The sequence below is a fragment of the Colletotrichum fioriniae genome (assembly GCF_027942845.1).
Source record: "Colletotrichum fioriniae strain IMI 355084 chromosome Unknown scaffold_5, whole genome shotgun sequence".
NCBI lineage: Eukaryota > Fungi > Ascomycota > Sordariomycetes > Glomerellales > Glomerellaceae > Colletotrichum > Colletotrichum fioriniae.
In genome coordinates this window covers 1303697-1327649 of record NW_027076841.1, presented here as the reverse complement: position 1 = coordinate 1327649, position 23953 = coordinate 1303697, and the positions used below count along the sequence as shown (strand labels likewise).

Here is a 23953-nt window from a genome sequence, read left to right as displayed (position 1 = left end):
CCCCCCATCCTGAACGCCTACGCCGTCGATTATTTCCCATGGTATATCCCAGAGTGTATATATGCGTGTACGATAAACCATGCAAAAAGAAAAGAGTAGGGAAAAAAAAAACAACGACGACAATGCCATTTACGGCAGGTCATCCACATAACCTAGCGTATCCCTATGTTCGTCGCAGACTCTCGCAAACTCTAACAAAAGTCTCCAGACGTACAGCCGCATGTCCTCACGCCTGAGCACCTTGTCCGCCCACTCCTTTCCCTGCTCTGCGATCCATCGCGCCGCGTCGTCACCTTTGCTCTTCTTCCCCAGCACCTTGTGGACGCCCCATCCCCGAGGCTCGTCATCATCACCATCCGTGAAGAAGTCCAGAACGCCGTAGAGGTCCTGAAACGTGTTGTCCAGCGGCACAAAGTGCATCCACGGCGTGAGCCGGTCGTCGTGCCACTCGGCGTACACCGTCGCCTTGAGTGGCACGCTCGTCGACAGCATAAACGCCCTGAACCGCCCGCTGAAGCTGTACCCGTCCGCGTCGGGCAGGAACTTGCTCGCAAACTGCTCGGCCATGGGCGTGCCGTTGACGACGGACAGGTGCGGCGCCAGCCAGGCGCACTCCTCCCCTCTGCGCCGGTCATGCGCACTGGGCCCGCACAGGAGCTGCGTGAACCCGGCGTCCGCGAACTGGGACAGGAAAGAGCCGAGCCGCTTGTCGCGGCGGCGCTTGGTGTCGTAGCGATCTAGGGGAGGCATGTCAAAGGTCATGGCCCGTACGTCGTTGACTTCCATGCCGCGTACCGTCGTCCCGTTGAGCATCTCCACCAGGCGCTGGCGGTGGAAGTGCATCCAGTTATCCGACTTTGCGAGACCGCCTGAGCCGACGCCGCGCCAGACGAGGCGGTCGCGCTTCTCCGGCCACGCGGGCCCGCGGACGTTGCCGCCGGTGTAGGATGGGTCGTCGGAGAGGTACATGGCGCCCGGGATGAGGATGTCCGAGTTGACGCGGAGTTTTGAGCCTCCGAAGAGCGGGATGAGGTCCCTTGTGGTGTTGACGTTGAGCGGCTCGACAAAGGTCCCGTGGAGCGAGCGGAGATGTGGCTGTACACACGGATCCATGGAGCTCGTAAAGTTCTGGACGTAGCCTTGGCGGGCAAAGGGCGCCGTCCACGAGTATGGCAAGGTTGGCGGGAGCGAAAGGTCTGTCGCCGCGGGTACGTCCTTGGCTGGGGCATCCAAAGGGCAGGCCTCTCGAACGAGATCCCAATACTTGCGACGGTCGCCGCTGGTCCATTTCGCAGAAGACGAAGACTTGCGCGTCGTCGCATCTACACCCGCCAAGCCCTGGAACACACTCGTAGCCTTGTTCTTCGTGGGCACAGTCCTCTTCTTCTCCTCTCTTGCCACGTATTTCTCCATATCCTTGCGCGGCACCAGGATCCGGGGCTCTTGCATGTGGTTGATGGGCATGTCCACGTCCGGCAGATATTGCGCAAACTCGGCCACCAGAGCCGTCCATAGCTCGAGCCATGGCTCCTTTACTTCCGTGTTCCCCTGTCCGATCGCCGTACCGTTTCGTACCCTCACAGTAAGGTCACCGGCGTTGGCTTGCTTCGTGATAGTCTTGGGCTCGAGGGCCCAAAACGGCCTGAGGTCGTCGTAGATCCGGTCAAAGAAGTCTTCGACAACAATCGCATCGGTTTCCATGGCATTGCGGAACCATTCCTGGAATCCCGGCGGCGGGTGTCTGCCACGCCGCTCTCGATAGCGTTGCGCCGCATTATGAAGCGTGCGACTCCGTTTCTGAAGCACCGCCGCTTGTGTCGCTCGCGCGTCGTGAATCAGCCAGTCGATCGGGTTCGCGTCCGTGTTGCTGGCGTTGAATGGGTATTTGAAGTAGTCTGTCGCGGCACCGTCGGTGAACTTGATCCGGGAGGCGTTGCTGCTGATCGCGTCGCGATACATGTAGGTGCTCGTCAAGACAAGAGTCAGAATGAAGACGGCCAGCACGCTCTTGAGCATCGGTTTGGCCGAGCTGGGCGGCGGACGGTTGGCCCTCCACGCCATTGCGACAGCCCGGGTTTTCTCGCACTCTCAAGTGTACGAAGAAAGGATCAGATTATTGGTGTTGTCTTTCGCATAACTGATGGCCCATTCTGGAGATCGAAGGTCAGCCCGCCTACAAGTTCTAGAAGAACATCGACCCGCAAGTGGTTCGAGAAAAAGTGAGATGCTCTTTTGCCGTACGGATAGTATTCGTAAATAGAATACGCGGCTCCGGGGCCCCTTTCACATCGAAGCAGCGAGACTGGACGACACCCCCCGGTTCACTGACGTGGGGAACATTGTGCTTGGTGGGGGAAATTGCACCGAGCCACTTTAACTGAGCCCAGCCGGGACGATGTGAGCCTTAGCTGAATGAAACTTGAGAACCAGCCGTGATGAAGATGTCGGGCAGTTGGAAAATACACTTTAAAGGCATTGTTTGGCGACGTTGAATGTCACTCAAGTCGACAACGCTAACAAAACGCCGAGCAAACTTTTTAGGTTCAAAGACACAGATCTGCGACCCCGCTGGTCCGCAAATCATGATTACGGGCAGGTTCACTGAGCTGGCTTGGCACGGCCCATTCCAATCCCGTTATCCCAAGACACTGAACACAAGCCGTTATTCCATCAATTGCTAGATGGCGTCAACACATGTGTACGTATGTTCCTAAGGGGTAAGAATGAGTTATATATCTATCCGACCCTATTTCCCTCATATCCGTCCATGGATAGTTGAGAAACAAAGTGAAAGTTGGAGAAAGACCGGAGATGTATGTACTAACGCCGTTTAGCAGTGAATGGAATAACGTGTCTTAAGAACCACAGGATGGCCTTCAGAAACGCGCAACGTCGGTATCCGAGGCTGAGGGACTTCGATATTTAGATTTATAATATCAAATGGCTTGAGGCCCTCAAAAAACCGATGCATCACGGGTGGTCTTCTACAACAGGCTGGCGTTGAGAATGTATGTGGCGTATCCTACGTCTCTCGCGTGAGATGGCTTCTTCAACGGCATTATCAGAAAGTCTCCATCAAATAGCGAGCTGGAGATGATGTTTCAAGAAACTTGGAAGTTGACTGTGTGGCTTATTTCCCCCCTCTTTCTCTTCGCCGGCATGCTTGCTGAGGGTACATGACATGAATCTTCTTCTTCGTTCAGCGTGCTATGATATCGTCAGAGTAGGGAAGCAAACTTCTTAATGTCTATAAGGGCCAAAAAGCTCCAGCTCTTGTGGCCCTTGATCCATTGCGACTGAGGAAATCCATAAATGTAGCACTCGCCGAACCCGCAGTGGCGATCTATTAACATGCCTTACATAGAAGTGCGTAGCTGCTGAGGTACCATGGACCAACACAGGTCCCTCCTTATCAGATGCCCGGCAGATAAACATTTTCCCATTGCCCAATCACTTTCTATTAAAATCACAGCACGCCATTTTGAAGCACGCGACTCAGGTCCCCTTCCTTCGGCCGCTGCCCGAAGTCCGTCGAGAATGACGCTGCCCATCTGCACAGATACGGATCCCTCCCTCTCCTCGGCATTACACGGGAGGGATGGCCTATTTTCAGGGTCCACAATCTATCCGCATCGAACATTACGTCATTCCAGTGGTTTAGTGCAACTCAAATATCAACACTAACGACGTTCACGTGGTACTTCGCGACGGGAAGGTGAACAGCGAGGCTATTCGTGCCTATTTGACCGGTTGTAGAAAGATGGATTACACCAATAAGGACGTGTTCATAAGGAAGACCTGTAACCCTATTGCTCATTGTCTCGTCTTTTCTAGCTGTAATGTTATGCTGCAGTCGATAACCATGTGGAACCATGCCCGACTCTCGTTATGCTGTCTTTCTCATCTATCCATCCTTTGTAGATGGTACTCTAACGCTAGATGGCGCAATGTATCTTGCCTCTCTTCCTCCTCTTCCAAACATCGTCTGACCAGGTCCAACGCCTTCCTCTCGTCTAATGATACAGATAACCCTCTCGCCCAATGCTTGCTTCCCTTTGTTTTACTGTCTCAACTCCATGTCACACAACCAAGCGGACCCGTAGGTGCCGCAGCAAGCTTGATCGTACAAAATCCCAATCGCAATGCTCGAAAAATAAAACAATAAAATTCACAAGCTAGTTCAGATTCGCCTCTCAGTGGTGCGATTTGACGGGCTTGGCGGCATGCCGACCACAGCGGTGCGGGTTCTTGGGGGACTTGATATAGCAAGTGTCTGCGGCTTCTCCAGAAGGCAGAGGGCCGTACTTTTGAGTGACGGTGCAGTACTCCAGGTTGGGGCCCATCCACTCTTTGAGGTGACGATGCAGCTCGCAGCGGGAGATTCCACACTTACGGCAGTACACCTGGCCCTTGACGCGCATGCGCTCGAGATCGTGAGCGTGCTCCTTGAAAGCCTCCGGGGGAGGTGCAGCGGAGTCGCTGTAAATGAGGGGACCGGCGAACCTCCATGCCCATTCCAAGTCGTTGGGCCCGTTGCGCCGGGACGTGAGCGGCACCGGACCGTGCATACGTCTGTGGATATCGTAGAAGTGGCTGTTGGTCAGGCCGAAACAGGTGCTGTCGATGGGGTCGAGGTGATCGAAGATGGCGTAGTGTAGCTCGGCGGGGAGGTCGAAGATGTCCATGCGAGCCGAAGGGCGATGAATGCGCGCCGGAGGCTCGTAGTCCATGACTGAGTAGGAACGGCGCGGGGGCGGCAAGGGAGGTCGGCGGACCTGAGGCGGTTGAGGAGCGTGCTTCATGTCCTGCATTGGAAGCTCAGATTGCTCTGGAACAGAGGCAATAGCATGTCTCTCTACAGCTTCGTGCTGGGTTGAGGGAGGTGCGGGATACGGGGAGGCCGCGGCTTGGGGCGCGGGGCTGCCCTGAGCTGATGCCACGGGAGAGTCGGTGATAGACCAGCCGCGACGAGGAGTGCGCCAGCCGGCGCGCTTCTTGCTGAGCTCATCGATCATAACCTGACGTTCCTCGCGAGTCATCATCTTGTTTTCCTGACGAGAGGCGAGGTTGGTTGCGAGTAAGAGACGGGCAACAGAGGCGACGTGGTCGGCAGAGTCTTGAGACTGCTGAGGTTGACCATTCTGGGCGAGGCCCGAGGGAAGTACTTCAACCATCGTGAAGAGGGGGGTGCTTGTGTCACGGCGAGGTGTTGTCCTGTGAGGTTTGTCGTCGATGGCCCGAGCTGGGCTATTATCCGACGATGTGTGTGGTGTGAAAGTGAGCGAGCGGGGTTAGAGGCGGCCAACCAAGTTGAAAGCTCGGTGTCTCGTGAGATGGATGAGGGGGTTTCGTTTCCGTTGATGCGGTTGAGGACCACCTATCAATGGAGAGGGGAAACGATGTCGTCGAGGAGGAGGGTAGTAGTTGTCTCGTCGTATTCAGGCTGAGAGGAGGGAGGATCGATAGTCTTCGGCTCACTTGTGATTTGCGAGTCGAGTGAGTTATGTTTTCAAGTAATAGCAAGGTTTTGGATGGGAGGGCCAATGTTGGATGGCGGTGGTCGTTGTTGCAAGTGGGAATGCCTCAATAGCAAGTTCATGAGGCAAGATTAGGGTCTTTGATCAAGGGCCCAGGACAGGAGTTCGTTAGATATATAAGGGTACGTCAACAGCAAAAGAAAAGAAGTGACAGGAGCCCGATGAGGTAGTGTCTAGTGCAGATCGGTCGAGGTGCTTCTCTTTTTGAAAAGGAAGAGAAGAGACGGGAAGACAAGGAAGAAGGGAAAAAAGGGTCTGAGGGTGTGTGTGCTGTGCGTAGACTAAGTGGTGTGATGGAGCCAGCACCGGACGGGAAAGGCGATTTTTGGCCGTCGCGACGTTCAGACCGACGGAGCCAACTAAGTCGCAGGTACAAGCTCAAAAAAAGGAGGAGGATATGTCGGCCGAGGGCAGGCCAGATTAGCGGGCTGTCATTTTGGGGGTTCTTGATACACTACAGCGTACGCTACCTTTGCCTGGATCGGAGAGCCTTACGCCATGGTGGCCAAGTCACGCACCTCCAACTGTCTACGGTTCCCCCAGCTCAGCGCCTTTTCTCTGTCCATGTCTGTCCAGTCAGAGCCAGTGTCTCCCCTGATAACCTAGCGGATAGTGCGATGGATGGAGGTAGGAACGCTAGGTATTCCCGGGCTGCTAGGCGGTGGAATTAGTGAAGCGTGGGAGGGGCTGCTGGTCCCTTGGTCTCTTTCGTCTGTACGTTTTCTGTCCTCGATGACTTCCCATTGGTCCCGGGAGGGAACATGGCAGAAACAAAAACGGGGAAATTCGGTCATTGGTATCCTCGCGCGAATCATGAAATGCCATGGAACTCGTCCAACTCGCTTCCAGCAACTCTTTGGGGACCACAGAAACCAAAAGGTAATCTGGGATATCTCGCAGATTTCAAACAGAAAACACTGGAGATCAACTGGAAGGACCGAAAGCCAACCCCCAGCGTGCTACAGCTACAGCTGAAAGAGAGAGGGCTTTCTTAGGCGCTGAAGGGGTATTTGCCTGCGATCGCAACGGTCTCTGACAAGCGCCATCCCAAAGTACCCGGTACCTGAGCCCGGCTACTTTCGTCATAAGGCAACAGTAGCGCCGTTCAGTGTACCGCAGACGAGGAAGCCACTGACTGAAGGAGGAAGGCATCTAAGGTAGGACGTTCCACCGTCGTCACTTCCGACAGACACAACGCTCGGCAGCTCGGAAGAGCGAGAAATTGTTTCGAATCACCTTACCATCTACCTACATCCTATCCGTATTCATGGCTGCAAGAAAACAACTGACAATAACCCCCCCCCCCATCACCCCTCGTTTCTCCCCGCTTGGCGCTTCCCTGTCTTGGTCTTGATTGACCAACCAGAGCCTCCATGCACGAAGCATCCAAGGGAACAACGACGTGGGCACGAGGGTTGGCGCAGGACACTACTCGTTGATAGGCCGTGTTCCAGCCCTCGAGGATTCTGGAATTGGCCAGACGTTGACAGCACGCATAGAAACCGGCTAAGTAACTACTTCGAGGCATGTTTTCAACGATTGCAACTGGCGGTCATTCATGAAGGAACTTCCGCAACCCCGAATCAGTGCTATAAGTCGTATACGGATCCCTCGTTCACACGTCAATCCATGCGAGATCATCATGGCGAAAGACATCCATTAGTCGAGAATGATGAATCTTCCAAGCCGACTGAACTTGGACCATGAACTTTGTACAGCCGCCAAGGACCTCCCTTCGCATGGCCAGCAAGGCTGTCGCTCTCGCTGTAACACGCCGGCAGCCTGTACACCGGGAATCAATGGTCCCATGACCACCCAGCATCGGCCGAGTGAGGCTGCTGTTACCCTGCCAGTCGGACGGCACTCGTACAGTAGTCTATGATCTATCAGATCAGGACAATGAGCACACTTTCGCCTGGTTGTCATGCTAGCCCGCCCGTTTGCCCGTCTCTAGCTATCGGTGCATCCGTATCCATAGGTATATTCCCTTCTGAAGTCTTTCTAGACTGAGCCGTCGTTACATCAATCCTACCCAGCCAGACCGCCATTGAGAAGGGAAAACGAATCCAAAAGCAGGGTATCCGTCCCTCTCTCAGGGATCGACGTCGTCATGGCTGCTGCATTCGCTGCACCACCCGCAGGTGTCCCCCAAGATTTGTGGGGTTAATCAAAAGAGCGGTGGCGAAATGGTTGATGATTGCAGCGTAAAGGGACTTCGAATATCATGCATACAGGTTGGCCGTTCATCTCCTGATTGTCTCCGCGTCTCAGCGCTCACTCGTTTTATCTGATTCCCCCGGTTTCTCTCCAAAGGGCCACTGGAGAAGACTGAGCATCTGGGGAATGTCTTGAAAGGGTATCCCGAGGCACGGCATATCATAGGAGAGGCATTGTGGAAACATACCGAAAAGTTACACAAGATAACTTGCCAGAGCCTGCCTAACCTAAGGTACCTTTACAACAACAACCTTAGATACCATTCTGTTCATGGATCTGATGTGGTTATTCCATTTTACAGCAAAGCTTCCGTCCCCCACCACCTCCCGGCGCCCACTCCCGCCGTCGGCGCCCACCGATCAGGTCAGGGTAGTCGGCTTACATTGTGTGCCGTCATCCAAGCATACTTCATGGCAGAGCTGTCAGCTGGGCATGATCTGACTTCTGGCCGCCCTCCTACCCGTTCTAGCAGCCGCGAGTGTTCTAGCGACATCTCAAACCGCGTCATGAAATGATGGAGTTGAAAACTACGCCGCATTCCTACATGAGTATGTCAAAAACTGGACAGCGGTACGGCCGGGGAAGGCTCTCTTCACGTTAACCAACGGAATTGTTTCCATTACCTGCCTATCTGTCGAGGCAAGGTCAGATATTTCCGTCACGCCCAAAACCTAGACAACTTTTCTTCCCCGTGATATTTACCATCTCCGCTACCGGCGCATGCTCGTTCTCGCCGGAGAGGGTGTACGACAACGTCTTTTCAAAGGACCCGTCCGTCCCAACAATTCCCGAAGGGGTTATTCCCGACTCGCGTGCTTGTGTAACCGTGGGATTCTTCTTTTCTTCGTACTGCAACCCTCCTTCGTCGACACCAAGCTTTTCATAGAAGGCACCTGGCCACGCACGCTGGCCTAGACCTGGAGACTAAAAAGTGTGCTGACGCTTTCGCCGGAAGGCAAAATAAAAAGTTAAGAAAGATAGTGAGAGAAAAGTCCAGTTAAAGCTAGTTCGTCAACGTGCCCGATTGGTGAGCAGGTTCGGATGTTAGTATACCTCAAGTAGATACAGCGTGAAAAAAAGCAAAAGATCAACATGGTCCAATGCCTTATCTTTCTTTGGTTGAAGAGTGCCTGGACATTGCCGCGGCCTGGGCAGCATGTCATCGAAAAAAGGACCGTGTCTCTTCTACCCCGTGTGCTGCCACCAGTGACCGAACCCGTAACTTCAGCTCCATAATCAATTCCATCAAATATGTGTAAATGCTGTATACTGAATTTACTTGCGGCGGGCGCCACCGATTCATTTCGTCGATAGACCTTGAAAGCATTGGTTGCCACACGAGATATAATCACAGATATATTCACAGACTATCGAGTTCCATGAGTCTGGCGTCCCTATGCTGGAGGTAGCTATACCCGAATAGCCTGCCACACACCATACACTGATTGCGATATTGGCATGGCTCAGATCTTATAGGCGTCAGGCGAAGGCTAAGAGATGCATAACAATGACATCTCGAATTGCAAGGATGCGACCTCGAGTCGTGCAATGCACTGATGTACCACATGACAACGAATTCAACAAACACATAGACAAAGCCGTTGTCGTCTGGTACAAGCCTGGAGCGCGAGTCTCGTGATTTGCATGTATTCTCATTAGAAAAAAAAGAAGAACTCCGGCTATTTTTCGTGGTTTGGGGACAAAATCAACTCAAACACATGAATAGACCTTGCGCAATCCCGTTCGCCGTATATGCCTGGTTAACCTAAGGGAAATTCGGACCAAGAAGGTGCACTTCATCCTTTCTCAAGCTGGACGCCCATTTAAGGGGATGATGCCACTACGGCTTGGTCGCCAGGCGGCTCTCATTATGGCCCATTTGAGGGCGCTCCATGCGCCGACCCAGTTTCCATAAGGCTTCCGTTCTTGCAAATGGGCCCATGTGGTTTGTAATTTTGGAAAGGCAGACGAGGATAAGGGTGGACGCAGACCTCAGCACGCTGGGTCAATTGTCTCCCCTGTTCCTGACCTCGAGTACTGAGCCTTGATGTCATCATCGTTTAGATGGCGACCCAAATCAGCATGATCACGACGTCCATGCCCTTGCCCTCGCCGCCATCGTACTTGTAGGACCACATGCCGTCCTTCTTCTCGTCCCAGTAGGCGCCGGTGGCGGAGTGCATGCCGCGGCGACCGACGTGGGGCTTGCCGTCAGTGGCGGTCGCATCGGCGCTCGTGGAGACGGAGGGCTCCTCTTCTTTAACGGAGGTGCCCTTGGACTTGTTGAGGGAGGACGTCGGGACGAGGTGCTGGACGATTGTGGAGTTGCAGGCAAACTTGTATGCGGGCGCGGAGCCGCCTTGGGGTGTCGACTCAGAGATGACGGCCTTCAGGACGGAGGACTGACGAGGTTCGCGAGGGTTAGTTTATGGAATCTCTGAGTGGCGGGACTGTCATAAGACGCAGGGAGAAAACATACAATGATCTGAGAGTTCCATGTCTCGGTCTTAGCGTGATCGTAGAACTCAGCAGAGCCGATGGCTGATTGGCAAGCCTGTCAACGAGACTGGGTCAGCGGGTTATCTCCAAATGTTTTGGCGACGTTGACGATGGTGTCGCATGGGCAGCTTACATCCGTAGCAATCTGCTTAAGACGGTTGAAGGCGACGGGCTGTCAAGATCGAGTCAGTAAGCGGTCCTTTAAGATCTTAGCGTGGGGGGAAGTCAACATACGGGAGTCGCTGTCGTAGGAGCGGCGGGCGCAGACATTGTGATCGGATGTTTTGTTTGGGAAAGGGGCAGAGAGGTGCTGTATTGTTCCAAGGCTGTGTGCGCTTGCTGGTTTTGCTAAATGTGAGGTTTTCTGGGGTAGGAGGTGTGCGAGTGTTCTGGAGCAATTGTGTCAATATCTCGATTGTATGTAAGTGGTGAAGAGGTTATGTTGACAGATCGGGACAAGACGACAGAGATGAGGCTCCTCCACAAAAAGTTACCAGTGTTGTGATGCCAGCCCGATTCGGCCGCCTCGCGTTGCATCCACGGGCCGTGCTCCCCAGGTGCGCGGGGCAACGAGAGGTCACGTGTCTCTGTCATCGAGAGGTCTCACTTCAGCCACATCTTCATGGCCCCTGCTGAGGCTTGACCTCTCCAAGTGTGGCTTCCCCAATCAAAGTGCGATTGAATTGCACGTGTACCTTGCTGCAGAAGTTCGCAGGCAATTGACATGGATCTGCATTGTGGCTGGTGGGGAGGTGAGCTCTAGCCGTGCACGCCGTGCAGGCTTAGCGTCACAAGTCTGCTCTGCAATGGAGCTTTTTTTTCTTAAGGAAGCGGCTTTTGAGGGGCTAGTCGGCTGCAGTGCAGGTGCATCGTCTGTGGTCGTATCTGAACAAGCTTTCAAGCGGGTTCTCTCGGTTACAGATTCTCTCGTTCTCTCTCCTCCTCCTCTCCTTCCTCCCTTCTCTCTCACCTCCATCTCCGCATTCTTTTCGTTGATATCCCTGATACAGTTTTCCCCGATTGTTCAGACGAAAAATAGCGAGACTGTAGAAGACAAAGCAGTTGACATTGCGCGACTCGCTTGCATCTGCCCCCTTGTCACGATAAACATCGTTGCGGTTCCGACGACTAGCCCGACGCGAGCCCGAGCCCTCCAACGACGCCTCAATTGCAATTCTCCGACTTCGCCTTGCCATTCTCCTCAGGGATTCTGGTCATCGCTGCCGAGACAGTAAACAGTAGACTAGGGGTAGGAAACTGGGCATACTGCGCGAGAAGACGAAAGACGGTCGACTGAACCAGTTCAGATTGCGATACAGAAAGCCACGACCGCAAACCACAATACCTATACTCGAGACAGTCCAGCCAGAAATAGCAAATCACAATGTCTAGCCAACCTCTCCTCCAGACCGCTCCGGGTACGTACAATCACGACGCCGTACACAGCAGTGCCCGAACAAGCATATAAACCAGAGAAAGAGATAGGTCACTGACAAAGCCGCATTGACAGGCAAGCGCATCGCCCTCCCTACGAGAGTCGAGCCCAAGGTCTTCTTCGCCAACGAGCGCACCTTTCTCTCATGGCTCAACTTCACCGTCATCCTTGGCGCCCTCGCCATCGGCATGCTCAACTTTGGCGACCGCCCGGCCTTTATCAGCGCCTTCCTCTTCACCGGCGTCGCCATGCTCACCATGATCTACGCCCTGGCCACGTACCACTGGCGCGCGAAATCCATCCGCGTTCGCGGCCAGGCCGGCTTTGACGACCGCTTCGGTCCCACCTTTTTGGCCATCATCCTGCTGCTGGCCGTCGTTGTCAACTTTGTCCTCCGCATAACGTACTCCTCCAAGGAGGGAAAGCACTAAAATGTACGAGTAAAGATGCTTGCTACTTCTAGCCCCTGTTCGGAATTCCGGAGACATCTTTGGGAAGCAGAGGAGCGAGAAACGGGAGCTAACCCTAGGTGTTATTAATCTGGGCCTTACGAACCCGGAGAGGCGGGCTTTTGCTGAAATGCTCAAGCCACGACAAAGGCGTATGTACGAGGAAGGATTGAGAGTCGGGAGCGAAGGATTTGCTGTTTTGAGAACAAGTTTGCATGGTTTTATAATTTGGCAGTTTTCTCATGTTTAGCTTAGGCGTACGCGAACAGAAAGCGGATGTCGAGGGTGTATAGTTGATAGGAAAAGCGAATGCATCGGAATAGGCGTCGGAAACATGCCAAAAACACATCTATGCTGCACATTTGCTGGAAGCTTGTTGCTAGCATGTCATCACTAGATGGGTACAGTTTCGCATGAATACTTAAGCACTTAAAGGATTGCATTGAAGGTTCCAAGACACTTGCCAATGACGTCTATTTGTTTTGAGTTTGTAACGAATTCAGAGCTTTTGACATCGACTTCGTCCCGCCCGATTGGGTATCAACTGGTAGCCAACTCCTGTCCTAAAACGCCTGTCTATGCAATGTGAATGATGGTAGCGCCTGCCACCGACATCTCGCAACTTCACTACTCGTGAGCCTCTGTGTTTCGTTCCTGTCTCCATGTTACGAGCCCGAAGCCCAAGCCCACGACGGCCTCAGATCCAACTCGCACACATCCCCAGGCGACCTTGTCCACACGTTCCCAAGCAAGAGCGCCGTCGAGCTCGCCTTGGCACCTCATTGCGCCGCGTTCGTCTGCGTCGTAACGTCGTCTCGGGCCTTGAGTTCCGGTACGGGCGCCAACGAAAGGAATATGCTCAGCGACTTGGCCGCACGCTTCACCGGCTGCGGCAGCACAGCTCTCTCGAACCGGCTCTCCATAACCTCGAAATCGTCTTCTTCTTCTTCTTCTTCTTCATCGTCACCCGAACCATCCCTCGTTCCCCCGCCGCTGCCGCCTAGTACCGTCTCTTCCACGACGTCGGGTTTTGGCGGCAGCTCGTACATGAGATTGTACTGATACCACTTGCCGCTCTCTTCACCCCCCTGTGCCTCCACGCTTTTCTTCTCCGCCGCAATGATGCGTTTCACAGTCTCCACAATCGAAATCATCTTGGCGACCTCGCCCGGCCGCGCGTAGACGAGCACGGCGCGCTTCCTCGGATCGCCGTCGTCTTTGCGCAGGTGCTGCAGCAGCCAGGTCACGCGCTTCTGGATCTTGGTGGAGGAGATGGTGAAGGCGGGGAGGACGTCGTATTTCGATCTGAGGTCCGCGAGGAGGGCTTCGTGCGAGGGAGGCAGAGATGTCGTCGGGCCATTGAAATTAGCGCTCAAACTTGCGCTTGTGTTTGTCGTCGTGGTCTTCGTGGCTTTGCTCTTCTTTGAGATGACGGCGGCGGACGACTCGACTGCTGCCTTCGAGGATTTTCGCTTCTTGTTGTCGCCCTCGGGCTGCATTGCGGGGGGTTCAGCCATGATCAGCCTTGGTGAAGCCTCGGACCATAGCAGACGCGGCTGCTCAATGACTCGAGGGTGTGATGCGCCACGTGGGGTTTGAGTCTGGAGTTGAGATTGAAGCTCCAAGACAACGTTGGGATTTCTACCGGTAAAAAAGTGTGGTCTGCATCTCCACCTTATCGATAAAGATCTTATCGGATCAGAGGCTCGGACTACCTATGCTTCGGAGCCGAGAGCCGGCCAAGAGCCGCGACGTTCATCCAGTCCAGGGCCCGGAGCTTCCTCTGATTGGATGGCGTCTTTGATGCTCAACTATTCGTCAAGTGCTTGCTGTGTGGCAGATTAGCGCATGATTGTCACCATCTTGTATCCTACCACTACAACTACATGATGTGCCAGGCTCATCATGAGCTTTTGAAAATATCATGACGATATCCTGAGCCTCGGAAGCAAGGCAAAGTGCTTTCGAGATAGGATGCCGTAATGGAGTGACTAAGCGTTCGTTGTTGAAGAAGTTTAAAGCAGCGATGTTTCCTAGCGGTGGTCGGACACGAGCTCTCGCTCAATGCCGGACCTGGCCTAGTTCCGCGGAAGATGGAAGGGTCCACTGGACAGGGCGCCCATGCGCTGATGGTCTTTCTGTGGCTTCTCGACTTCACATGTTTGGCGTGGCCTGTGCAACTGGTCCGCCTCTTCTTCAAGTGCGCCATTCTTTTGATTCGATGAATAGCAGTGCGCCGTGTTGCGCCCTGTTCTGGTTGCAGCCTCTCGAAGGCTTAAACAAAGCGAATATCAAAATGATCACGACATGTCCACCAGAACTATCTTCAGTCAGATGCTGGCGGACCGTCGACAGCTTGCTTGGCATTCTGGATGGAAGGTCGAGCCAGAAAGGTTCGTAAGTTTACTGAATCATGACCTTTGCGACAGTTCGTCATCTAGCAGCATCCAAAGTGGTCTGCGATAGTTCTCTCCAAGATTTTCCAAGCTTCCGAGGTGCAGCGTGACAGCGTTCTGACCGAGCTGCACGACCTGCAGTGGTATTAATCCATTTTCGCCAGGGAGCACTCTTCGGAATCCCGGGATAAGGCCTGGAGAAGCGTCGTAGATGCCGTGAAAAGGGCAGGGAGGCCCGGGGTTAAAGAGGAACTTATGCAGTTCCGACCTTGGCCGCTGAGTCGGGGCGACTCGGCATCGTTACCGTTGGGTGTCGTTGCAAGATAGCGCTGCTTCATTGGCTCATTCCAGCTCCTCAGTCGCAGTATTGCTGGCGAAATTCTCGAGATCCTGACCTGACTTGTACCTCGCTAGGGATGCTCAGGTATCTGAAACCAGAACGGGCTAAAGGCGAGCTGGACAGCGCCGGGTGGCGTGGCGTATTTTGAGCGACGATCCCATGTCTATCTGCATGTCGCACCCACCCATCCCTCCTCCATCCTTGTGTGAAGCTGGCCATCGTCAAGGCCACAGAGTAGGGCTCTAGAAGAAACATGGATGCGAGGTTTGAGAGAACGACGAACAATCAAGGTGCTTCGATGGTGCATGAAGCTTTCGATGACAGAGAAAAGACAGCAAAGGAAGCGGAACATGAGAAGATGCGATACACGGGCGCCGCAAGGCGTTACCCTGCTTCTCGGGGTCCATTTCCTCATGTCATCCCACGTTGTGTTGCTGCGGTCTCGCCCGCGGCCTCCCATAGCTTGGGGCCGCTTGATAGAAGTCTAGTCCACATCCACGATGCCATTTGGAAAGGGGCGGAATGAATGGAGTCGTCGCCGTCGCCGTGGACACTAGGCGCAGCTTCTTAGTAGGCCAGCCGGAATGGCGAAGCTACGATCCAGACGAATGAGATCCGAGACTGCCGCTAGGTACGTGGAGAAGTGAGCGCGGCGGCGTGCTTGACAACGACGATGGTGAACTAATGAGATGCGTCGTTGAATGTTTGCATTCGTCAAAAAGTGAGGGGCGGAAGTTGACTCATTTGAATAGGCACAGGCGGCGCCATATCCTGAGTTCCTCGTCCCGTCCGTCAACAAACATTGCATAGAGTTGACACCCAGCAGGCACAATCTGGCAGCTTCCGAGATCGTTTCCAACCTCGCGCCGTGATGGAGGAACTTGTCGGCCAGAGAGGCATGTTGGTATGGGGAGAGGCATCCAGCAAACAGCGGTTGGCGCAGTGGGAGCAGAGAGAAAAAAAAGAGGCCCGAACCCGAAGTTTTGGTGGAGTGGGAACATTCCCACGCCTCGAGGTACTTTTAGCTCGCGCAGCAGCCGTCTCACGCCCCAAGGTACATGGCTGAGGCGTTTCTCGCACGGAACCAAAACAAGTCGGGACACACGCCATGAGCTTTCCCCGTCTTCTTCTCCTCACTAAGGAACCTTGGCCCATGTACCTATCCGTAGTGCCGTGCCTAGGTAGGTGCTACTTAATCAATCTGCAGGCGGGCTGGATAAGACACATATCGAAACCTCTGAAAACAAAACACGATAATCAGTTGGATCAGCAACTTGCCAGAGAGTCGTGCAATTTGGATCCTGGGCGTGATAGATAGCAACTGGGCCAGTGATGATAGACAGCCCTGAGACTGCACTCCTCATACGAAGTTGCATCGGCATTGCCTTCACCCTCTTTATCTTCCCCCGTTCCTTATGCTCTACTCCGTACCGCCTGTCATACTCTTGATTATCGCGAAAAAGGGGGATCCCTTTAATGAACCTCCACAATAGCTGTGCCCTTACCTTGATTACCCGGTACAGTTGAGTTGCAGTGTTGTTGGACGCGTCCACCTTGATCAATCCCGTTCTATTTTCGGGGCGGCGAAACACGCATTGCAGCGTCGCCAGAAAGAACCCGGCTATTGCCTACGAGTTGTACGAGACAAAAGCTCGGAAGGGCCCCCCGTCCGTCTCATCGTCCCATCAGATTCCCATCCGCCATACAGAATACGGGAATTGGCACCCGGCTTGCCAGGCTGAATTTTTCTGGATTCTGGAAAAGAAGGTGGAAGACGAGGCCAAACACAGACACAGATGAAGACGGGACTTATGAGGAACTGACGTCCCATCTCTCAACTCTCAGGGACTCGGGGACAGCATTATTCTCTGAGCGCATCGTTCTCTGACCAGTCTGTCCTCGTTTTCTTTGACAGCTTTGGAGTTCAGTGCGCATGCCGCTGCCACTGTCGCTGCCGCTGCTCCTGCCGCTGTCTTGTTGGTTGCCCGTTTTTATCGTCGTCTGCGTCAGGACTTGCATGTAGCACACACACACACACACACACACACGCTCAGGAGTCAGGCTGACAGAGAGACGTGAGAGAATACCACTTTGTTGGAGAGTAGAAGTGTAGGACTGACTCTTACTGCATCCCTTTCTGACGGCCGAACCGTCCGGGTGTCGTTTAGGTTGTGTCGAAGATTGGGTCTTGCTCTCCTGAGTCCTACCACCAAAAGTAAGGTACCTAAGTAAGTAGGTACACAACGCTAGGTGCTCCGTATAGAAAGTACCAATTCTTGTGAGTGAGGATGGAACCTGGGAAAGGGCACCTCCGTTCCTTCCCTGCTCAGCGTCCCCGTCGTATTGCACAGTATCCCTGCATCTGCACACCTCCTTCTTTGAGTTTCCCTTCGCCTTCCATTCCTTTTTCTTTTTTTTGGTCCCTCCTTCCCTGGCAGCGGGTTGTCTGTATGTACCTCCCGTCACCAGTTGCCCCCACACCTGGGTCAGACCAGCCAGTCACCAAACTCACCAAACAGGCGCATTCCGTCGTTCCCTCCTTCCTTCTCCCAAACAAACCAATCAGCATTGCGTTTCGGAGCACAATCCCCATCCACACCACCCACACGCCTCGTACCTCTTACACCCCATCCCCCCTTCTTTTCATACACCCCCATTTTATGCCTCCCCTTGCATTCAATACACAAATTGCCTTTTCCTAGTCAGTCGGGTCCCTCGCATCATCGCCAAGTTCCAACACCAACAAAGCACAAGCGCAAAGCGCCAAAACATCCACCTCAGCTTTCTGTGTATCCACCTCGCCCCGTCCACCTCTCTCTTGTTGTTACTATTGTCTGCTAAGGAGATACTGCTACATGCTTGCTTGCGCCGCCGCGTACGGATACCTTTACCGCACCGCTGCTGCGCCATCAACAATCAGTGAAGGAGAAACAGAACCACCCGTAGAGGAACACTTCCAATTCGCTCAACTCACGGCCCATCTCCTTTTACACTATCTACCGGCACCATTTCGCTGGCTGGCTGCTTTTGCTACCTACCTACCGTACGGATACCTTGCTCTCTGTTTCTCTCTCTCTCTCTGGCCCCCAGGATCCAAGGCCCACCCGCACTCGCAATCACCACCCCAGAGGCCAATTTCCCACCAAGCTCACGCACGTCGCCCGCCTGAGAGGTCTGAAGCTGCCTCCTTCCCCGACCTCTGACAGTTATTCTCGCTCTTTCCGCTGTCATCCCCATCTCCAACACTTCAACCTCCTCACAAACAACCTCTTCTCCCCCCAAAACCGCTCCAAAACCACTCGTCCACACGACATAGAGAACCATCGTAGGCGTCGCTTCTCTTATTTTGCTCGCCCAACTCTCTTCGCGCATTCATTTTCGCACCATTTTCTTGCGCGATATCGAGGCTTTCGTTAGTTCTCGATTATTCTGCGTTGCTGTCTTCGCTGCGCGACCGTCGCAATCCCATCCCTTTGTCGCCGACTCGTCTGCTTCGGTCTCCGGCTCTCTCTCTTGCCTCTGGCCTTCCTGACCGGACGCCCGACCACATCATCACGCACCACTCGCCCCCCTCCCCCTGCCACCCCTTTTCGGGTCCCATCATCCAAGTCCAACCAACGCACCGCACACCCGTCGCCTCGTCTTCGCCCACGCCCAGATCAGCCACACGCTTACACCCGACTCGTCTGTCTGGGGAATCCACTGTTTACGTCAGCCCTCGTCGCCAGCTCGCATTGCACGCACCTCAGCTTTTCGGCTCCCCTGCCTGCATCAGCACCACGTCGCACGCTGCAGGTGCCTGGTCCGTCCGCCACTGCCACATTGCACCTTCGTCAGGCTGTTGCCTTGCGCCTCATCTCGCATTCGCATAAAGTTGTCAGGCCGCCCTCAACGCGACCTTTCATCCCATCACCTTCACTGCTCTCAGAGAACCGCGCTTATGTTCCGATCACTCTGGAGCAGCGAGCGGGGAAGCGAAACGACGATCAGTCACATTCAACCCATGCCATCATTCGCGCAGAAGCATCAGTTCATTCTGCCGCAACCTGCGCAAACGGCATCATTGGCGGGCCCGTCGTGCCCTCAAAAGAGGCGTCTGTCAAGCGTTGACGACTCACCTTCACCAGATGCACTCATCGCCACTGAGCAGCCCTTGAAGCGGGCCAAGCTGGAGAGCACCGACCTCGCCGTCTCTGACATCCCTTCCAGTGTCGTCTCTGACGTACCAGCATCTGCGTCTTTGCCTGTGCCTGTGCCTGCCGCTGTTCCAGCAGTGACTAACGACATGGAGGACGCGCGCGACGCTATCCAGTATCAATTTGGTCTTGAGATCTTGCTCAAGCACAATGAGCTGAGGCTAATCAACCAAGAACTGGCAAAATGTCAGGTCGCTCTCGAGCAACTCCGTCGCTGCCATCTCATTCCGTATCCTACTGCCTGTCCCACCCCTGCGCAGATGTTGGATATCAGCAACGGAAAGGGTCCAGCTCTGCAAACCCGTCCGGGAGAGCCTGTCCCCCAATGGGCTGCGCCTTTTGGAGTTGTCGATGGACCTTACGCTCGACATTACGCCAAGTGGCTCATTCCCGATCCCAAGTTTGATGGCATGCAACCTGAGTGGTACCCAGTGCTTGAGACTGCCCGTAGCAGAAGCTCAGTTGAGGGACGAACGACAAGAAACAGCATGTCTGATCTCGCCAGCGCAAACAAGAGCCGCTCGAATCGGGGTATTGGTAGCCAGAAGCTGCAGTCTCTCTCCAGCGGCTACCCTCAGCCTAAGGAGAAGGCCGGTCCTTGTGTTCTCAAGCGCTCCGACGGCCAGACTGTGAAGCTCGTCTGCTTGGATTGCAATCGGGAGAACTTCAGCAGCACTCAGGGCTTCATCAACCACTGCCGCATCGCCCATAGGCGAGACTTCAAGAGCCACGAAGAGGCGGCCGTTCATTGCGGTCACCCCATCGAGGTTAATGAAGGCGGCAGTATTGTTGGAGAGGAAAAGGCTCCGCCTCCTCCCTCAACCGCCATCGCGTCTGGTCTCGTCCATCCTTTTGCCCAGACCGACATGTCCACCCAACAGGCGTACGTTGCTTTGCGTTCTAGGATCGCAGATTCCCTCAAGTTGTATCGTGATGGCAAGCTGCCTGGCGTTACAAGCATCCCTCAAGGTACTTCAAAGGCAGAGCCTGCGAGGTCCGCTACGCCAAAGGCCGGAAACTTCGTCGCCTCGGCTGACACCCCCTTCCTTTCGCGACTCATGCAGAGCAGAAACTTCACCGGCAACCTCAGTGACATTGTCAGTGACGCCAAGGAGAAGATGTCGCTGGAAGACCTCACATCACCGGGAGAGGAATCGGAAGATACCGAGACTGGTCTCGGCAGCCCGAAGAGCAGTGCTGGATCAGCTGCTCGTATGCCTGCCATGCGCATGCCTGCGAGAGCACCAATGTCACCCGTCACTCTGACTTCGTCGACAAGACCAACAAGCAGCAAGGGGAGGTCGCCTCCCACGGGCTTTGCTTCGCCGCCCATGAGCAGTCCCGAGAAGGATGACGGACCCACCAGGGTAGTAATACACTCTGGTGAGGATGTCGACATGGAGGACGTTGACCTCAGCCCCAGCACGATGGTCAGCAACAACGCACCTTCGCTTGTCAGCGACGATGGCGAGTATGATGACTCTGACGACGGGTCGTCTGAATCCGGCGTCAGCGACCGCATGGATGCCGAGTCGGTGTCCGACGTTGCTGAGATCACACTTGATGAGGATCACGATGGACGCCCTCTTGGTCATCACAGAGAGTCCAGCGGAGTCGGCTCCGGCACTGCGATGCGTCTCAAGAAGGATGAGAACAAGCACGTCACTTTCGTTAGCCCTGTCCACGACAGCGCGAAGCGAGCCCGAAAAGTTTAGGGCGTTTTCGGCACTCTTTCGAGTCTGATAAATGCTCTCCTGTTTCTTTGCAACAAGATCTCTTCCCGAGGCAACACCTAACTTGCCGCCAACCCCCCCTTTTCACTGCTTTCTTCGGCGACCAAGACCTTTTTTGCGCATACATACTCCTTTTTAGTCGACGAAAGTTCTTTCCCCTCTTATTATTATCCTCTTTATTCATACGACTCTGCGCAACCAGGGGTCAAATAGGACAGGCAAAAAAAAGCAGGCTGCGGTGGCGTGTGTGGCCGGAGATGATAACGTCACTTGTTAGAGATATGAACCGGGCGTCACGGTTGTTGGGAAGCGTCTGCCTTTTGCGTACTGTTTTTTTCTTGCTTTATTTGCTTGTAGACTTTATACTGTTACAACTTCACTGCCTTGGACCAAAGTCCTCCTGGAGGTAGGGGACCGAGGCCCGCGACGACACTCGAGAAAGAGGGAGATGGTCTCCCAAAGGAGGGACACAAACGCTTATGAGCCAGCTGTAGGATTCGAGGACACTCGTGTTGTATCATAGCGGTTGGAGAAGAAGGCTTGATGAAAACAATGACGACAACGAGCTCACATTGAGCAACCAATCTTCAACTGTCCACATGAATTGCACGTGACTTTAGGTGATATTGATAGTCGTCTACATTCTTGGCGCCGAAATTCCCACTTCAGGCATTTCTTGAACGAGGGGTCAGTCCGGCCGGCTACTTGATAAAGATCATCGACAAAATGGGTACGCTCCACCGACTTCAAACGAGCCGAAACTCGCGCACATTGCGCCGAGAAAGGTAGATAATATATGGTAGATACTGCAATAAGATGGTCTGGAGAATCGCTGTAACGGTCGGATCTAATGTGACGTCTCTAGCTGGGTTCGAGGTTCGAGATTCACGTCGCAATTTCATCTAGAGAGGGGTTTGTTTTTCGCCTTACCCGCAATGTTGTTTATGAACCAAAGTCTTTGTTCCGTTTTCTACATATCTGTGACACCGTCCTCGACTCCTAGCAGAGAGGTGTACCCTGCACGTATTCGTGATCACACGGGTAAGCATTTAGGAAAGTCCGGGGGGTTGACGAGTATGAGACACTCGAGGCATTTGAGCAGGTACGTTCCTTGCTTTGGAGGTAATAACGAGAGGAGAAAAAAAAAACATAACTGAAAAGCATGCGGTGCGGATACATGCGCGCGAGATGCTGGGGAATGCATGTAGGGTAGGTAGTGTTTGTTGTTGGCCCGACCGCTAAGGTAAGGTAGGTTCAGAAATGTTTCAAACAAGACATTAGAATTTTGGGGGGCGTGTGTGGAATTGTCGCTGAGTCAACTCTTCGGTTCTCTGTGATATTTTGTTTCGTTTCTGGCCTCTCGTTGTTGTATAGTAGGATGCAACGGTATGTAAAGTTGACCTGGAGAACTGGAAGTAAGTCTCTTTAAGACATTTGAACAAATGGTTTCCGTAGATGTCAGTCTTGCCTCGCTGTTCGTTCCCATCTTTTTTTCTTCTTGCAATGCTGTGTCATGTGAGTTATTGCATAGCCAAACAACAAATCAGAATGTCAGATGCGGAAAGGACTTGGTTCGTGTTGAACCTCCCTCGGGCAGCAGCAGAAGAGTGAAAAGTTGGAAACATATGTTTAAGCGACTTCACGAATATCATCAACGGGCTCATTCATAGCACATGCTGTCCTCTTTCTTTCTTGTCGAACCTGTTTCTCTCTCACTCGTCCATGAAAAGTGAACTTTCATGAAGAGTTGGCTGGAATTAGGTAATTACCAAGATTAGGCATATACAAAAGGTGGTTTTGTTTCTCTTTCGCCGGTTCCCCCGTTTCCTTGGCCCCAAAATCTCGCTCGGGTGTGCCACATATGCTCCGTTAAATCAGGTCCTGTACTGTCCTGTAGTCTTTGACCAAAAAAAACATTGCCGGAAAATCTCTTGAGCACCGTAAACATAATCGCTTTAAATGACATGATGTTTTGGTATCTTTGGTTCCGCCCTTTCCTTGAAGAGGTCAGAGAAGAAGATTATGTGCGTTCATCTTTGCAAAAGATATTTCGTTCGTTTAGAGGACAGCGGCAACAACACCGGCGACGGCGAGGAGAACGCCGCCAGTGTTGCGGGCGAGCTGGCCGACACCAATGTTGGCGGAGCTGGAGCTGGAGCTGGCCGAGGCGGTGGAGGAGGCGGAGCTGCCAGAGGCGCTGGTGCCGGTGGCGGCGGCGGTAGCGGAGGCCGAGTTGGAGGCGACGGCGGCGGAGGCGGAGCCGGTGGCCGAGACGACGGACTGGGTCTTGCGCATGGCGGCGGAGCCGTAGAGGGAGGCCTGCTGGCAGTAGATTGTCACCTGGCCCTGGGCGGGCGCGGCGCGGGAGTCCTTGGGGCAGTTATTGTAGCAGGTGGCGACGGCCTGGTAGGCGGCGCAGAGGCAGTCATAGTCGGTAGCGTTGCAGTCCTTGACCTGGAGAGAACATGATGTTAGTGTCGGTTGTTGTAGCTGGGAGAGTGTCTCTAGAGATTTATTTACCTTTGCGTTCTCGCTGGTCAGGCAGGCCTCGACAATGGGAGCGGCGTCGCAGTCATCATCGGCGGCGGCAACGACGGCAGCGAGGGCCAGAGCGAGAGGGTAGAAGAACTTCATTTTGAATGTGTGGGAAGTGCTTTGACGGTAAAGTCGATTATTACGGGGTTGTATTGGTTATCGAGAACGATGGTTGTATGGTGATTCCAACGAACGTGAAGTGTCTCAAAGACTATAGCGAGTGACTGGACGAACCGTGGGGAATTAGGTTTGTCGAAGACGAAATAAGCTGTTTTTGATGAACAGTGGGTTGGCGGAGGCTTATTACGGAAGGGGAGGAGGAGGGAAAGGAAAAGAGAAGAAAGAGCAGAAGGCTGGCAGATGGAGTATATTAAGCAAATTAGGGAACGACAGCAATTTCATCACAAAACGTTGTATCCGGACTTTTATGATCCTCTTGGGGGTGGGAAGCATCCGCTGGCTGGGGGTGGGAGAGTGAACTAGCATCAGGATCGAGGAGAAGCAACTCCACGCACCCCCTCGACTAGGCCAAGAAGGGCAAAAGCAGTGGCGCGCTACGCTAGTGAATTCGAATATGTGATAGGCCCGTCAGGCATTTTCTCTCTTGCTCCAGGCA

General features: G+C 53.8%; 7 protein-coding genes across 7 annotated transcripts; 2 read left to right on the top strand and 5 right to left on the bottom strand.

Annotated features, from left to right (window-relative positions):
• Positions 1-129: 129 nt before the first annotated feature.
• N0V96_005064 (uncharacterized protein) lies at positions 130-2061 on the bottom strand (the record flags this gene model as incomplete). The annotated part of the gene is made up of 1 exon (XM_053191228.1): positions 130-2061. One exon carries the CDS (start codon positions 2059-2061, stop codon positions 130-132), a length of 1932 nt encoding a protein of 643 aa, XP_053051211.1.
• A 2132-nt stretch (positions 2062-4193) lies between these two features.
• N0V96_005063 (uncharacterized protein) lies at positions 4194-5174 on the bottom strand (the record flags this gene model as incomplete). The annotated part of the gene is made up of 1 exon (XM_053191227.1): positions 4194-5174. The coding sequence occupies one exon, from the start codon at positions 5172-5174 to the stop codon at positions 4194-4196; it is 981 nt and encodes a 326-aa protein (XP_053051210.1).
• A 4640-nt stretch (positions 5175-9814) lies between these two features.
• On the bottom strand, positions 9815-10523 carry N0V96_005062 (uncharacterized protein; the record flags this gene model as incomplete). Its single annotated transcript, XM_053191226.1, has 4 exons — positions 9815-10156; positions 10234-10308; positions 10387-10425; positions 10488-10523. The coding sequence occupies 4 exons, from the start codon at positions 10521-10523 to the stop codon at positions 9815-9817; spliced, it is 492 nt and encodes a 163-aa protein (XP_053051209.1).
• Positions 10524-11637: 1114 nt separating this feature from the next.
• nrf1 (GTPase regulator Nrf1) lies at positions 11638-12119 on the top strand (the record flags this gene model as incomplete). The annotated part of the gene is made up of 2 exons (XM_053191225.1): positions 11638-11671; positions 11764-12119. 2 exons carry the CDS (start codon positions 11638-11640, stop codon positions 12117-12119), a joined length of 390 nt encoding a protein of 129 aa, XP_053051208.1.
• A 797-nt stretch (positions 12120-12916) lies between these two features.
• Positions 12917-13654, bottom strand: N0V96_005060 (uncharacterized protein; the record flags this gene model as incomplete). Its single annotated transcript, XM_053191224.2, has 1 exon — positions 12917-13654. The coding sequence occupies one exon, from the start codon at positions 13652-13654 to the stop codon at positions 12917-12919; it is 738 nt and encodes a 245-aa protein (XP_053051207.2).
• Positions 13655-18876: 5222 nt separating this feature from the next.
• On the top strand, positions 18877-20784 carry N0V96_005059 (uncharacterized protein; the record flags this gene model as incomplete). The annotated part of the gene is made up of 1 exon (XM_053191223.1): positions 18877-20784. The coding sequence occupies one exon, from the start codon at positions 18877-18879 to the stop codon at positions 20782-20784; it is 1908 nt and encodes a 635-aa protein (XP_053051206.1).
• Positions 20785-22860: 2076 nt separating this feature from the next.
• Positions 22861-23436, bottom strand: N0V96_005058 (uncharacterized protein; the record flags this gene model as incomplete). Its single annotated transcript, XM_053191222.2, has 2 exons — positions 22861-23256; positions 23323-23436. 2 exons carry the CDS (start codon positions 23434-23436, stop codon positions 22861-22863), a joined length of 510 nt encoding a protein of 169 aa, XP_053051205.1.
• Positions 23437-23953: the final 517 nt, after the last annotated feature.